Source organism: Gorilla gorilla, chromosome 11 (assembly GCF_029281585.2).
Source record: "Gorilla gorilla gorilla isolate KB3781 chromosome 11, NHGRI_mGorGor1-v2.1_pri, whole genome shotgun sequence".
NCBI classification, from domain to species: Eukaryota; Metazoa; Chordata; class Mammalia; order Primates; family Hominidae; genus Gorilla; species Gorilla gorilla.
In genome coordinates, this window is record NC_073235.2 from 135,353,151 (window position 1) to 135,368,873 (window position 15,723).

Below are 15,723 nucleotides of genomic sequence, written 5' to 3' on the forward strand. Positions count from 1 at the left end.
CCGCTTGCGTTGGGCTGGCTGCCCTGGCCTGCTCTGAGACCTGTGCCCCCTGGGCCGCTGCATACCCCCTCATCGGGGCCTCCCTCTGGCCATTTCCTTCCCTGACCTTGGCACTGCTGGAACTGCACCAGGCACAGCCCAAATGGAGTCTAGTGTGGAAACCCTGTGTTGTTTGGGAACATCTGTTCCCTGATATCCACAGGGCTCCTGGGAATTCCAGAAGAACTAGGTTTCCAGGGGCCCTTCCAACCCAGTTTCCTGGCCCCTCAGGACTCTCCTGTTAGAACTTTTTTTTTTTTTTTTTTTTTTTTGAGACGGAGTTTTGCTCTTGTCGCCCAGGCTGGAGTGCAATGGCATGATCTCGGCTCACTGAAACCTCCGCCTCCCAGGTTCAAGTGATTCTCCTATCTTAGCCTCCCTAGCTGGGATTACAGGCACCCACCACCACACCCGGCTAATTTTTGTATTTTTAGTAGAAACGGGGTTTCACCAGGTTGGCCAGGCTCATCTCGAACTCCTGACCTCAGGTGATCCACCCACCTCAGCCTCCCTAAGTGCTGGGATTACAGGCATGAGCCACTGCGCCCGGCCTCCTATCAGAACTTTTATGCAGACCTGGCAAGGTGGCTCACTCCTGTAGTCCCGGCACTTTGGGAGGCCGAGGCAAGAGGATTACTTGAGTACAGGAGTTCAAGACCAGCCTGAGCAACATGGCGAAACTCTGTCTTTACAAAAAATATGAAAAACCAGTTGGGCATAGGAGGTACGTACCTGTGGTCCCAGCTAGGCAGGAGGCTGAGGCGTGAGGATTGCTTGAACCTGGGAGTTGGAGGCTGCAGTGAGCTATTATCACACTCACTGCAGTGAGTGAATAAGCCTAGTGTTTGGGGCACAAGGAGAGCTGGGAGTTTATTGGACAAAAGTGGCTATGAGTGGTTTGATTGGATGATGAAAACTTTGGGTCAAAGCTTTTGTATCTCTGAGTCCCCTGGCCCTTTTTCAGAGCCTGCCCACCCTCAGTCTGCATGCAGCTAGAGCATTGGGGGTGACTGTTTCCCAGCCCGCAGCTGGTTGGGCAGGAAGGAGGAGCAGGTGATTTGACAGCTGGGGAGGACCCACACAACCAGAGAAAACTAGAAACTCAGAGAACCTTGCAGGCAGGGATGTAGGGAGAGGGACTACAGTCCTGTGACCTTAGGGAGTCTCTGAGGCTCATCTAGATAGGCACAGCTGGGGACACCCATAGGGTAACCCCAGGAGGGCCCCTGGGAAGACCACCTGCCGGTGGGTGTAGTCTGTGCTGCCCTTCTCTGCCTTGAACGTGCCCAGGGGCTGTGGTGTGGGGGGCTTGTGAACATGCAGGCTCTGATTCAGCAGGTCTAGGGGCTCGGTAGAACTTGAGACTGCATTTCTAACACTCCTGGGTGACCGTGATGCTCTGGTCTGGGGACCTCACTTTGTGGGGCCGGCGCCTGGCTGTTGAAAAAGGCAATGCATGATTTCTATTCCAAGCCTTACTGTGTGAAGAGAAGAAGGTACTCTTGTGTCCTGGTGTCCCTGAGATGCAGGCAACCCCCTCCCATCACTAAGGCGTGTTCTGGGGCACTGCTCCCCTCCTGAGAACACCCTATCTGAGAGATCCCTGGGGAGTTTCCAACAGCTGAACCTCTGGTGGACAAAGGCCGGCCAGCTTCTTTTTCCATGAATGGCAGGATAATTCCTGGGAGGAAAGTTAGAAAACCAAGAAAGCCTGGGGCTCTGCACAGTGGAAGCCAAGAGAATAAGTGACTGACTCATGGACCTGAAACCGGGAGGACGCCGAGACCAGCCATTGTCCCTTGCTGCTGTCCTCTTGCTAGCTGGCCCTGGGTGGGGTTGGGGTCGGAGTCACCTCGGGCCCTTTGGCGGATCTGGGGGCTTTCCCAGGCAGTGGGCACGCACAGCAGCAGATGGTCAAGCGGCCCACACAGTCGCGCCTCGCTCTACCGCTCAGTGGTGGCCTCAACTAGTAGATGAGTTGAGAAGCCTTTTCCAGGAGACCTGGGGAGGCGGGCCTTATCCTCTGATAGGGCTGGGCCCTAAGAGTCACTCAGGAATGGCTTTGTGGAGCGGCAGCACAGTGACCATGGCAGGTGGCGGATTTGGGTTTTCCCCAGAAAGCTAAAGATGAGGCTGTCTGGGACAAGTTGGGTGTGGGCAGCTTGTTAGAGTGGAAGCCCTGGGAACTGTCTGCTTCCTCATGACCGCAGACAGGTGCTACTTTAAAAAAATAGCCTCCTCACCGATAGCTTACCTGGGCCCGTGTCCTGTGCAAGCGGATGATTTCCTTTGGGCCCCTCGACCACTCTGCAAGGCACACAAAGCTCATGGCAGTCTCAAGTTACAGATGGGGCCAAGTCTCTCCCAAGAGGGTGGTGGGGCTGGTTTGGAATCATCCCAACTGCCAGTGGAACCAGAGTCTCCCCCTAACAGAGTCTGGAGAATATAAAGATGAAAGGGACGGAGCGTGGTGATACATGCCTGGAGTTCCAGCCACTTAGGAGGATCTCCTGAGCCCAAGAGTTCTGGGCTTTCTGTGCTCTGTGCCCATCGGGTGCCCACACTGAGCTCAGCATCAATACGGTGACTTCCGAAGAGGGGAGGTGGGGTTAGGGGGGATCACCAGGCTGCCTAAAGAGGGGTGAACTGGCCCGGGTCAGAAGCAGCAGGTCAAAACTCCCGTGCTGGTCAGCAGTGGGATTGCTCCTGTGAATAGCCACTGCACTCCAGCCTGGGCAACATAGCGAGGCCCTATCTCTAAAAAGTAACAATAACAAAGATGAAAGGAACTGAGAAAATGGAAAATATGGAAAAAGGCCACAAGTCCACAAGGAAGCTCTAGGATGCAAACAGGGGTGCAGGGTCTTTTTACGGGTAGTTTTTTGTTACTGTTCTGGGTTGCCTTTTTTTTTTTTTTTTTTTTTAAGAAGGTGTTTCCTTCTCATTGTCCAGGCTGGAGTGCAGTGGTGCAATCTCGGCTCACTGCAATCTCCGCCTCCCAGGTCCAAGCGATTCTCCTGTCTCAGCCTCCTGAGTAGCTGGGATTACAGGCATGCGCCACCACACACGGCTAATTTTGTATTTTTAGTAGAGACAGGGTTTCACCATGTTGGCCAGGCTGGTCTCGAACTCCTGACCTCAGGTGATCCGCCCGCCTCGGCCTCCCAAAGTGCTGGGATTACAGGCATGAGCCACCATGCCCAGCTGCCTTTTTTTTTTTTTTTTTTTTTTTTTTTGAGACTGAGTTTCACTCTATTGCCCAGGCTGGAGTGCAGTGGTGCGATCTTGGCTCATTGCAACCTCTGCCTCCCGGGTTCAAGCAATTCTTGTGCCTCAGCCTCCCAAGTAGCTGGGATTACAGATGCCCACCACTATGCCTGGCTAATTTTTGCATTTTTAGTGGAGATGGGGTTTTACCATGTTGGCCAGGCTGATCTTGAACTCCTGACCTCAGGCAATCTGCTCGCCTCAGCCTCCCAAAGTGCTGGGATTACAGGTGTGAGCCACCACACCTGGTCTATTCTGGATTGCCTTTAATTAAAAATATATATGTATATGGATTAAAGTTTAAATTATAGGGAAAAAAAGAGCTAAGATGTTGGCAGAGAAGGAGCTGGGAGCTCAGGGGACTCCAATAAGCCTGACAGCATTTGAAAGATGTAGGCTGTGGGGAGAAAAAGGAAAGATGGTGATCGTTTGAAATAAGGAGGGAGGGATCCAGGGTTAGGCCAAGCATGTGGGGAGAAAGCAGGCCCCGGTCAGTTGGGCCCAGGGCTGGGGCTCTGTGGGGTCTCACTGGGGCCAGGGCCTCCCTCCAGGACTGAGGTTCGTCCTCCCTCCCCAGGCCTCCTGGTTTCAGGTGCTCTGGGGCTGGGAAGGGCATCTCTGCCCAGGGGAGGGGTGCCAGGCGTGCTATTCTGTGGGGTTCCCTTTCTACATGGCTGGATTCCAAATTGCAAGGAATGTGATAGCATTTTCATGGAAGGAGAGGGAGCAACAGACCTTTCAAGAATGAAGAAAACAAATCCACCTGCATTTGCCTTTCCCAGAGGCTCAAAAGTTTGATATAAGATCATCTGTTTGCAGGTAGCCTTGTCTTAAGGGGCTTTCACACTGCAGTTGCTTGGAGAACCTTCTAGCGGGTTAAAGATAAGTGTTCCCCCTTCCCCCGGTGTGTTTGGCCCTGGACCCTACCTGGGAGGCTGAGCCCCTCACTCCCAGCTTCCTTCAGCCACACCTGCCTGTGTGATGAGCACATTGAGGATTCTTTATCTTGTCTATTTTCCTTTATCTTTTCAAATACCTAACTCCAATACAAAAAATTAGCCAGGTGTGGTGGCAGGGTCCTGTAGTCCCACCTACTCAGGAGGCTGAGGCAAGAGAATCTCTTGAACCCCGAAGGCGGATGTTTTAGTGAGCCGAGATTGCGCCACTGCACTCCAGCCTGGGCAACAGAGGGAGATTCCATCTCAAAAAACAAACAAACAAAACAAATACCTAACTCCAGTTTCTGTCTTTGTGAACTATTTTGGAGGGGCAACCTTGGCATTATGAGGACTGACCTGAAAATCAAGTCTCACTTCCCTAAAACCCAACTCCTCTGGCCATATCACCCAGCCTGGGGCAGAGCTGCGGGTTAGGGGGTCAGGCTGGGGGTCCTCCTTGGGCCTGCTGATCTTGGGCTGATCCACCTTGGTGGGCCTGTTTCTCCATCAGCCAAACAGCACCACACCCCTCAGAGGAGCCTTGAAGGATTACATCAGATGACATTCATTTGAAGGGTATGGCTGGTGAGACTGTTTCTCTGAATGTCTGCAAGGCGGCAACATCAGCATTCCTCTTGGCGAACAATGAATTCCTTTGCATATGTCGGTAGCCATGGGACCATGCTTTGAGGCCAAAATCAGAATCCACAAATATTCAGAAACGTGACTCCTATCATTTCTGTCTACATCTGGAGAGATAATTGCCAAATGTCTAACTCTCACAGTTACAACAGTGACCTGGACATGGGGACACTGAGCACACACTGTGCCTTCTCTAGCCCCTTCCAAGTTCACGGGCACATCGTTCCTACTGTACTCGAAAGCTTAGCGTCTGCTTGAAACCCCGGGTTCATTCTGATCCCCAGGAATTCACTTACTTCAGTTTTCACCGTCTATGAAGTGGGGCTACTAATAACCACTTCACAGCACTGCTGTGTTCAGTGAGGTAATTTAGGACAGTGCCTGGCACTTCTAAGCTCTCAGGCAACCATAAAGGCAGGCGGCTGTGATTAATTCTTCACAGGACTGTTGTGAAGATCAAAAGGATCAGTACATGAGACAATGCCTCATGAACTGCAAAGCCGACCAGTTTTAGTTACTACATGTTTGGAACCCTGTTGTGTGCAGTGCCCTAGGTAGACATCAGGCATTTTGAGAGAAGCAGATAGAATAGTGAGATGATGAAGATGTGAGGTTTTTCCTGCCTGTCTTGCAAATCCAGGCCCTAAAGGAAGTGACTAGACAAACCCTCCAAGGGTCACTTTGAAGAGAGAAAGATAGGTTTCTGGTGTATATATCCTGGCTCCATAGGAGAGGGGGTGCCACTGATGTTGTAGCTTTATTATTTTTTTTCTTTTTATTATACTTTTTGTTTGTTTGTTTGTTTGGTTTTTTCTTTTTTTGAGACGGAGTTTCACACTTTGCCCAGGCTAGAGTGAAGTGATGTAATCTCGGCTCACTGCAACCTCTGTCCCCTGGGTTCAAGCGTTTCTTCTGCCTCAGCCTCCTGAGTAGCTAGGATTATAGCCACCCACCACCACGCCCGGCTAATTTTTGTATTTTTATTAGAGACAGGGTTTTGCCATGTTGGCCAGGCTGGTCTCAAATTCCTAACCTCAGGTGATCCACCCGCCTAGGCCTCCCAAAATGCTAGGATTACAGGCATGAGCCACTGTGCCCAGCTGGTTTTTTCTTTTTTCAAGATGGAGTCTCACTCTGTCGCCCAGGCTGGAGTGCAGTGGCATGATCTTGGCTCACCACAACCTCCGCCTCCCAGGTTCAAGCAATTCTGCTGCCTCAGCCTCTCGAGTAGCTGGGATTACAGGCACGCACCACCAGGTCCAGCTAATTTTTGTATTTTTTGTAGAGATGGGGATTCACCACGTTGGCCAGGTGGTCTTCAACTACTGACCTCAAGTGATCCGCCCACCTTGGCCTCCCAAAGTGCTGGGATTATGGGCATGAGCCACCGCTCCCGGCCTGTGGTAGCTTTAGAGTCCTGCCACGACTTAAATAAAGGAAACTTGGCTGATGCTTCCAGCAGGAACAAAAGAAAGCAGCCCTGACTGAGCAGCTGGGATTGAAGTAGGTGGTTGGCTCAGGATTCCTTTCTCTCTTGCCCTTCTCCCCTCCACATTGCATGGTCATATCTCCACACTCACTTTATTCCTGTACCCAGCTGGTGGCTCTCAGCAGAGCACCAATGGCCCTTTTCCTTCTATGGGACTTGCCCACTGGGCTAGTGGGCTTCTGTTTCCCAGCACATTCTCTCCAAAGGAATTGAACCAAATTTTCTTGCCCGTTTAAAGAAGTTGGGGCCAGGCCCGGTGGCTCAGGCCTGTAATCCCAGCACTTTGGGAGACCGAGGCAGGCGGATCACCTGAAGTCAGGAGTTGGAGACCAGCCTGACCAACATGGAGAAACCCTGTCTCTACTAAAAATACAGAAATTAGGCTGGTGTGGTGGTGGGCACCTGTAATCCCAGCTACTCGGGAGGCTGAGGCATGAGAATCACTTGAACCCGGGAGGCAGAAGTTGCAGTGAGCTGAGATCGCACCACTGCACTCCAGCCTGGGCGACAGAGCGAGACTCCGTCTCAAAAAAAAAAAAAAAAAAAGAAGTTGGAATTCCTTCAATATTGCCCCGAGCTTGCCAAGGTCTTTTCTGACACATTTGACCTTTTCTGTTAGGCCTGGAGAACGTTGCAGGCTTTGGGGCCTGAAAGGAAGGTTTCCCAAGTCTTCTAGACTCCTCTCAGTTCGAACCCCAGAGGTAAAAGGATGACTTTTCTTTTCTTTCTTTCTTTCTTTTTTCTTTTTTTTTTTTTTTTTTGAGACAGAGTCTCACTGTCACCCAGGGTGGAGTGCAGTGGCACAGTCTTGACTCACTGCTACCTCCACCTTCTGGGTTCAAGCAATTCTCCTGCCTCAGCCTCCCGAGTAGCTGGGATTACAGGTGTGGGTATCCGCCACCCCACCTGGCTAGTTTTTTCTATTTTTAGTAGAGACAGGGTTTCGCCATGTTGGCCAGGCTGGTCTTCAGCTCCTGACCTCAGTTGACCCTCCCGTCTCAGCCTCCCAAAGTGCTGGGATTACAGGCGTGAGCCACCGTGCCCTGCCAGAAGATGGCTTTTCTCATCCCCCTCCCTGTGTTGGGGAGAGCCTCTTGTCCCTCACATGTGACAGCCCCTCTGTGTCTGCGGGAGGCTGTGCTAGCTCCGGCTTATGTGGGCTGGGAAGCCGTCTCCCTGGTGCTTCCTCTCCCAGCTGAGGACAGATTCCTGCCTATTCCCTGACCTTTACTTATCCTCCCATCTGCCTAGTCAGTTTATCTCCTGTTCCTGGGTGCTGCTGTCTCCTTACACCCAGGCTTTTCAGTTCCTCCCTTACTCGCTTCACTCTTTGTTCATGTCCCAAATGATTGGCGTGTCATATGCACCACATTGATCACTTCAGCCTGTTCTGCGAATTCTGTTGGAACACGCTATGTGTGCTGGGCAGTGAGCGGTGGGCAGAAGACATTTATCCAGACTCTTGGCACTGAAGGCACCTTAGTGGTCATGTTTTTCTTTTTTAAGAGATAGATCTCACTGTGTTGCCCAGGCTGGACTTGACCTGCTGGGCTCAAGCAGTCCTCCTGCCTCAGCCTCTGGAGTAGCTAGGATTACAGGTTCAAGCCACTGTACCTGCCCTTAGTGGTCATTTAACTGGGCCACCCCTTCTAAGGCTGACTTGACCAGAGAAGTGCTTCTCAGAGGGTTTCCTTGAAAAACCGCATTGCCAAGGTGCGTCTTCTCAACGGAAAATCCCCAAATGCAGAGGACTATGTGGTCAGATGAGTCTGTGTGCTCTGTTTCCCTCTTGTAAGTTTTGGACACATACGGAAGGCTCTGGAAAGTTCCACACTGAACCTGTTTACTTTGACTGGGACTCCGTGTAACAGAGACTGTCCCTCCCAGCCGGTTTGTGCAAGCTCTCTTTACTTCTCAGGTCTAGTTCCAGTTGGCCATTTTGCCAGAAGGCACTTCCTTGCACTTAGCTGAAGTCTGTCTCACCCATTTCCATGCACAGAGCCCAGTTCTGGCAGGCTTTGGGCCCCTGGGCAACATCTGAAGGCAGCTCTTTGCCAGATCCCACTTGTTCCTTCCACCCCTGTCCTGTCCTTGTGTGGGGTCTTTTTTTTTTTTTTTGAGGCGGAATCTTGCTCTGTCACCCAGGCTGGAGCGCAGTGGCATGATCTCGGCTTACTGCAAGCTCCGCCTCCCGGGTTCACGCCATTCTCCTGCCTCAGCTTCCCAAGTAGCTGGGACTACAGGTGCCTGCCACCATGCCTGGCTAATTTTTTGTATTTTTAGTAGAGACGGAGTTTGACCGTGTTAGCCAGGATGGTCTCAATCTCCTGACCGCGTGATCCACCCGCCTCGGCCTCCCAAAGTGCTGGGATTACAGGCGTGAGCCACCGCGCCCTGCCTGTGTGGGGTCTTAAGTCCATTTGTCTTCTTGGCTGCTTCCCACTGACCAGGCCCATGGCCTCCCTGAAGTGTGAGGTCTGCGTGGAGTGGGGCAGACCATGATGAGGTGGGTAGGACTGTGGCCCCTGCATTCAGGATTCAGGACTTTTTGTACTTGCCACTATGATTTATTTCGCCCATGAGTTTTCTGGCAGCCTCCCTGACTCACTGTAGGGTCCCAGTCCCCTGAAGGTGTGGTCACAGGTGCAAGTGAGCGCCATTCTCTCAAAACCTGTGCTGGGGAAGTCAGTCTGTGGGGGTCTTAGTTTTAGGACCTTGCTTTTTTTTTTTTTTTTAATTGTTTTGGGACAGAGTCTCACTCTGTCACCCAGGCTGGAGTGCAGTTGTACGAACACAGCTCATTGCAGCCTCGACCTCCCAGGCTTGAAATGATCCCCCTGCCTCAGCCTTCTGAGGAGCTGGGACCACAGGCACATGCCACTATGCCTTGCTAATTTTTTTATATTTTTGAAGAGACAGGGTCTCACTATGTTGCCCAGGCTTGTCTTGAACTCCTAGGCTCAAACAATCCTCCCACCTCAGCCTCCCAAAGTGCTGGGATTGGAGGCATGCACCACCACTCCCAGCCAGTACCTTGCATTTTTTAAAAAATGTGGTGAGATATACATAATGTGAAATTTAGCAGTTTTGTTTTGTTTGAGACAGGGTCGCATGCTGTCATCTAGGCTGGAGTGATCACAGCTCACTGTAGCCTCAAACTCTTGTGCTCAAGTGATCCTCCCCCCTCGGCCTCCCGAGTAGCTGGGACCGCAGATGTGGGCCACCACATTCAGGTACTTTCTTAATTTTTTTGTAGAGATGGGGTGTTGTTTTGTTGCCCAGGCTGGTCTGAAACTCCTAGGCTCAAGTGATTCTCCTGCCTGGGCCTGTCAAAGTTCTGGGATAACAGGCAAGACTGACTGCACCCAGCAAAATTCACCATTTTTAACCATTTTTAAGCATAGAGTTCAGTGGCAACAACATTGACATTATTATGCAACCATCACTGTCGTCCATTTCCAGAATGTCTTCACCCTCCTAAACTGAAACTCTGTCCCCATTCAACACTAACTCCCCATTCACCTCCCCAGCCCTTCACAGTCACCATTCTACTTCTGTCTCGATGATTTTGACTACTCTAGGGACCTGATAAGTGAATTCATACAATGAGGTGCCCTTTTTGCGACTGGCTTATTTCACTTGGCACAATGTCTTCAAGGTTCACCCATGTTGTAGCCTGTGAGCATGGGTCAGAGTTCACTTCCCTTTCATTGCTGAATGAAATTCCATTGTTTGTATAGATCACATTTTGTCAATGGGCATTTGGGTTGTTTCTACCTTTTGGTGACTGTGAATAATGCTGCTAAGAATACTAGTGTCAGCCAGGCATGGTGGCTCACGCCTGTAATACCTGCATTTTGGGAGACCGAGGCGGGCGGATCACCTGAGGTCAGGAGTTCAAGACCAACCTGGCCAACATGATGAAACCCTGTCTCTACTAAAAATACAAAAAATTAGCCGGCCATGGTGGTGGGCGCCTGTAATCCCAGCTACTCGGGAGGCCTGAGGCAGGAGAATCACTTGAACCCGGGAGGTGGAGGTTGCAGTGAGCTGAGATCGCGCCACTGCACTCCAGCCTGGGCAACAAGAATGAAACTCCATCTCAGAAAAAAAAAGAATACTAGTGTCCAGACATCCATTGGATCCTATGGTAATTCTTTGTTTAGGACCTTACATTTTTCTTTCTTTCTTTTTTTTTTTTTTTTTTGAGACTGAGTTTCACTCTGTCACTCAGGCTGGAGTGCAGTGGCGCGATCTCGGCTCACTGCAACCTCTGCCTCCCGGGTTCAACAGATTCTTCTGCCTCAGCCTCCTGAGTAGCTGAGATTACAGGCATGTGCCACCATGCCTGGCTAATTTTTTTGTATTTTTATTAGAGACGGAGTTTCACCATGTTGGTCAGGCTGGTCTCGAACTCCTGACCTCAGATGATCCACCCACCTTGGCCTCACAAAGTGCTGGGATTATAGGCATGAGACACTGCAACCAGCCAGGACCTTGCATTTTTCTTTGCTATATTTTATCTGTGGACATCACACCAGCTTGCTGAGATCTTTTGGGCCTAGATTCTGCCCCAACTTTGTGTCACCAGCAAATCTGAGAGTCAGCACCCTTTCCAGGTGGCTTTAACTAACAGCCAGTCCGCCTAATTGTATCCATACTTGTTTATCTTCCCCATAAGGGCCTGCTAGAGGGCATTGCTCACCCTGAGTGGTGACATCAGGTCAGCTGTGGTTTTCTGTTAGATCAACTTGACAGTAACGTTTCACAACCAAATAAGCATGTGACCCAGCATCCAATCTTGGGTATATACACAAGAAAATGGAAATATATGTCCAAACACTTGTATATGAATGTTCAAGGCAACACTATTCATAAGAGCCAAAAGGTGGAAACAACAAAATGTCCATCACCTGATGAGTGAAGAAACGAAGTGTGGTATATTGATACAGTGGAATATTGTTGGGCTACAAAATGTCCACAAGAGGCAAATCCATAGAGACAGAAAGGCTAGTAGTTGCTGGGGGGGTAGGGGTGGCAAGAGGAGAGTGGGGAATGACTGCTAATGGGTATCAGTTTCTTTTTAGGGTGAGGCAAATGTTCTGGAATTACATGGTAATGATGTTGGCACAACCTGAATATACTAAAAATTAATACACTGTACAGTGAATTTTATGGTATGTTAATTATATCTCAATAAAGCTGTCCTTTAAAAAAAACTTAGAAAACAGGGAAGTGAGGTCCATCCTCAAGTCATTTTCAGTGAACCCATGGAAATTGTTGCTTCCCTTCTTAAAGTGCTCACAGACCGTCCTCTGGCAACACTAGATCCTGGGAAACCCAGAAGCACCTTGCTTGTTTCCAGATCTGGAACACCTGTCTCATCCTTCACGGTTCCTCAAAGCTCACCAACAGCCACCCAGTGATCTTGACTGTGTCCTTTAGTGCTTTGCAATGTAGCTCTGCCAGCAAGGAGGCTGCACTGAGCACAGAGCTGCTTGAGTAAGAAGTAGCCAGCACACTGTTAAAGTGAGGGCACTGAGAAAAAAAACCACAAGAAATAAAAATAGAAGCACCCACCAGAGGAAGGTGGTGGATGCTAAGTCCCGGAGAAGGATGGACAGTGGGTGCTATTGGAGAGCCGTGGAGGAAGCAGGTGGCTCCCTGAGCTCCTGGGTACAGGAGGACCACAGAGGAGGGCAGGGAGGGGGTGGCTGGGGGGGAGGAATGGCACGAGTTGGCCACTGTGGCTGGAAGGGAGCCTGTCAGAGATTCCTGGGCCTCCTCTCCAGCCTGACCTTGGGAGCCTTAACTACTGCCAGCCCACAGCACTAGATTCCTAGGTGCCCACAGGCTACATTTCTTGGCAGGTAGTGGTTGTTCTCAATAATGGTGGGTTTTTGTTACTGAGGCTGTGTTGGGGAGAATGCAGACGGGTAATGAGTGGATGAGTCAGTTCTCAAACAGCAATAAAGAAAAACCTGAGACTAACTAATTTATAAGAAAAATGCCTTAATTGGCTCATGCACAGTTCTGCAGGCTGTACCGGAAGCATGGCGGCGTGTGCTTGGCTTCTGGGGAGGCCTCAGGAAACTTACAACCATGGCAGAAGGTGAAGGGGGAGCAGTACTTCACATGGCCGGAACAGGAGCAAGACAGAGCAAGCGGGGAAGTGCTGCACACTTTTGAACAACCAGGTCTTGCAAAAACTCACTCACTATCACGAGAACAGCACCGAGGGGATGGTGCTGAACCATTCATGAGAAATCCACCCCCGTGATCCAACCGCCTCCCACCAAGTCCCACCTCCAACACTGGGGACTACAATTCGACATGAGATTTGGTGGGGATGCAGATCCAAACCAGATCAGTGAGGAAGCCTGATTTACTTATTTTAATTTTTAAATTTGTGTTATTTATTTTATTTTATTTATTTATTTTTTTTTTTTTTTTGAGCCGAAGTCTCGCTCTGTCACCCAGGCTGGAGTGCAGTGGCATGATCTCGGCTCACTGCAATCTCTGCCTCCCGGGTTCATGCCATTCTCCTGCCTCAGCCTCCCAAGTAGCTGGGACTACAGGTGCCTGCCACCACGCCCGGCTCATTTTTTGTATTTTTAGTAGAGACGGGGTTTCACCGTGTTAGCCAGGATGGTCTCGATCTTGTTCTCCTGACCTCGTGATCCACCCGCCTTGGCCTCCCAAAGTATTGGGATTACAGGTGTGAGCCACTGCGCCAGGCCTCTTTATTTTTTTAAGAGATGGGGTCTCACTACATTGCCCAGGCTGAATGCAATCAAACTCCTGGGCTCAAGTGACCATCCCACCCCAGTCTCCCAAGTAGCTGGGACTACGGGTGGGCATATGATACTATACCCAGCCTTATTTATTTAATTTTTTAAAATTTGTGGTAAAATGCACTTAACATAAAATTGACCAGGCCAGGTGTAGTGGCTCATGTTTGTAATCCCAAGACTCTGGGAGGCCAAGGTGGGTGGATCATGTGAGGTCAGGTGTTCGAGACCAGCCTGGCCAACATGGTGAAACCCCATCTCTACTAAAAATACAAAAATTAGCTGTGTGTGGTGGCACACACTTGTAATCCCAGTTACTTGGGAGACTGAGGCAGGAGAATCGCTTAAACCCAGGAGGCAGAGGTCGCAGTGAGCTGAGATTGTGCCACTGCACTCCAGCCTGGGTGACAGAGCCAGACTCTGTCTCAAAAACAAAACAAAACAAAAATTAGCTGGGTGTGGTGGCGCACACCTATAATTCCAGCTACTTGGGAGGCTGAGACACTAGAATCGCTTGAACCTGAGAGGCAGAGGTTGCAGTGAGCAGAGATCGTGCAGCTTCACTCCAGCCTGAGTGAAAGAACATGATTCTGTCTCAAAAAAAAAAAAAAAAAAAAAACAAAACCTCTGACCACTTTAACCACGTAAGTGGACAGCATTAAGTACATTCACATTATCGTGCTGCCATCACCACCATCCATCGCCAGAACCTTTTTCTCATCTCAAGTTGAATCTCTATCCATTGAACACTAACTCCCATGCCCCTCTCTCCCAGCCCCTGGCAACCAGTCATCCACTTTCTGTCTCTATGAATTCGACTAGTGTAAGAACATCGCAGAAGTGGCACCATACAGCATTTGCCTTTTTGTGGCTGGCTTGTTTCACTTAGCAGAATGCCCTCAAGGTTCACCCGTGTGTAAGCCTTCCCTTCCTTTTTATTGCCAAATAATATTCCCTTGTATAAACATACTATATTTCATTGTATGGATATACGGCTATACCCCCCCCCCCACTTTTTTTTTTTTTTTTTTTTGAGACAGAGTCTCGCTCTGTCACCCAGCCTGGAGTGCAGTGGTGCAGTCTCGGCTCACTGCAACCTCCGCCTCCCAGCAGCTCTCCCACCTCAGCCACTCGAGTAGCTGGGATTACAGGCGTGCACTACCATGCCCAGCTAATTTTTGTATTTTTAGTAGAAACAGGGTTTCACCATGTTTGCCAGGCTGGTCTACGAACTCTTGACCTCAGGTGATCCGCCCGCCTCGGCCTCCTGAAGTGCCTGTAGGCATGAGCCACCGCGCCTGGCTGGATATACCCCGTTTCGTTTCTCCTTTCATCTGTCCGCGGACACCCGCGTTGTTTCCACCTTTTGGCTGTTGTAAACTGATTTGTTTTTAGAGCAAGGTGTTCATACCTAAGCAACAAGGGGTCTCTGGGTGGCGGGAAATGCTTGAAGGGAGGAGAGCCAGGGGGTCTGTGGAGAAATCCTGTAATGGGGGAAGTGGCTTGGAGGAAGCAGAGCACACAGGGCTGAAGATGGCTGGGCCAGGACGGGAGAGGCCCAGTCCCACCTGGTGAGGCTGGGTTTGTTTCCTGGCTGGGGGCTGGGGGGCCAGTCAGCAGAGGGGCGGCCCTGTTAGAGGACAGAGTCAGAGCCCTCTTGGTAGACATGGCCGTTCAGAGCTGGAGACAAGACGAGCGAATGAGAGGGGAATCATGAGCCAGAGTCATGATTCCGCACACGGGGGTGGGAAGCAACCTCCCTAGACCTGGGACGGAAAGGCGGGCTGTTGGGAATGGCTGTGGGAGAGAACCAGGGGCAGTGACCAGGAGGAGGCTCCTGGAATTGCCAGCCCTTCCCTGTGAACGTGCTGGGCGTCAGGGGCCAGCTCCTGCAACCCCTCCAGTGTCCAGCATTAGGAGGAGGTGCTCACTTGATGTTTGTTGACTGAAACTGGGGGAAATAAAGGTAAACAAAGCATGTTTCTCACCCTCCAGAAATTATGGTTTAGTTGAGGAGATAAAAGACATGAAAACCAACAGGTAGTACAAGATCTGCTTTGAGTCATACAAAGCCCTGAAGCGCTCTGAGGAGAGAGGGGTTCCTCTGGAGCAGGTGACCCACATTGGCCTCGCAGAGCGGGAGGTATTTGAGTCATTTTTCAATGAATGAAGCCAAAGGAATTACATGTTTGGGAGACTAACGAGTGTCCTTTCATCCCGGTCATGCATTCCTTTGACCCTGCAGGTATGACGCTGGGCGGGATGGCTTCATCGACCTGATGGAGCTGAAGCTGATGATGGAGAAGCTGGGGGCCCCCCAGACCCACCTGGGCCTGAAGAGCATGATCAAGGAGGTGGATGAGGACTTCGATGGCAAGCTCAGCTTCCGGGAGGTACCTGCCTGCTGTGGCCCTGAGCCCCTGTGGGGTGCCCCTGAGAGGACCTTCAAGTGTACAGCCTCCTGGAGCACAAATGGGTTTGGCCTCTCCAGAGCGCTGTTTGCGTATCTAACCTGCAATTCCGCTTTCAAAAATACCTTTTAGGAGATAGCTAACCC

At 50.6% G+C, this 15,723-nt stretch overlaps 1 protein-coding gene across 3 annotated transcripts in view; it reads left to right on the forward strand.

Annotated features, from left to right (window-relative positions):
• The window catches only part of EFHD1 (EF-hand domain family member D1), a 49,387-nt gene that overhangs the window by 13,963 nt on the left and 19,701 nt on the right, over nucleotides 1–15,723 (forward strand). For all 3 annotated transcript variants that reach the window (XM_004033367.5, XM_019022242.3, XM_019022244.3), the window contains exon 2: nucleotides 15,412–15,559. In XM_004033367.5, the coding sequence (XP_004033415.2) occupies nucleotides 15,412–15,559 (148 nt within the window). The remainder of the gene's footprint in view (nucleotides 1–15,411; nucleotides 15,560–15,723) is intronic.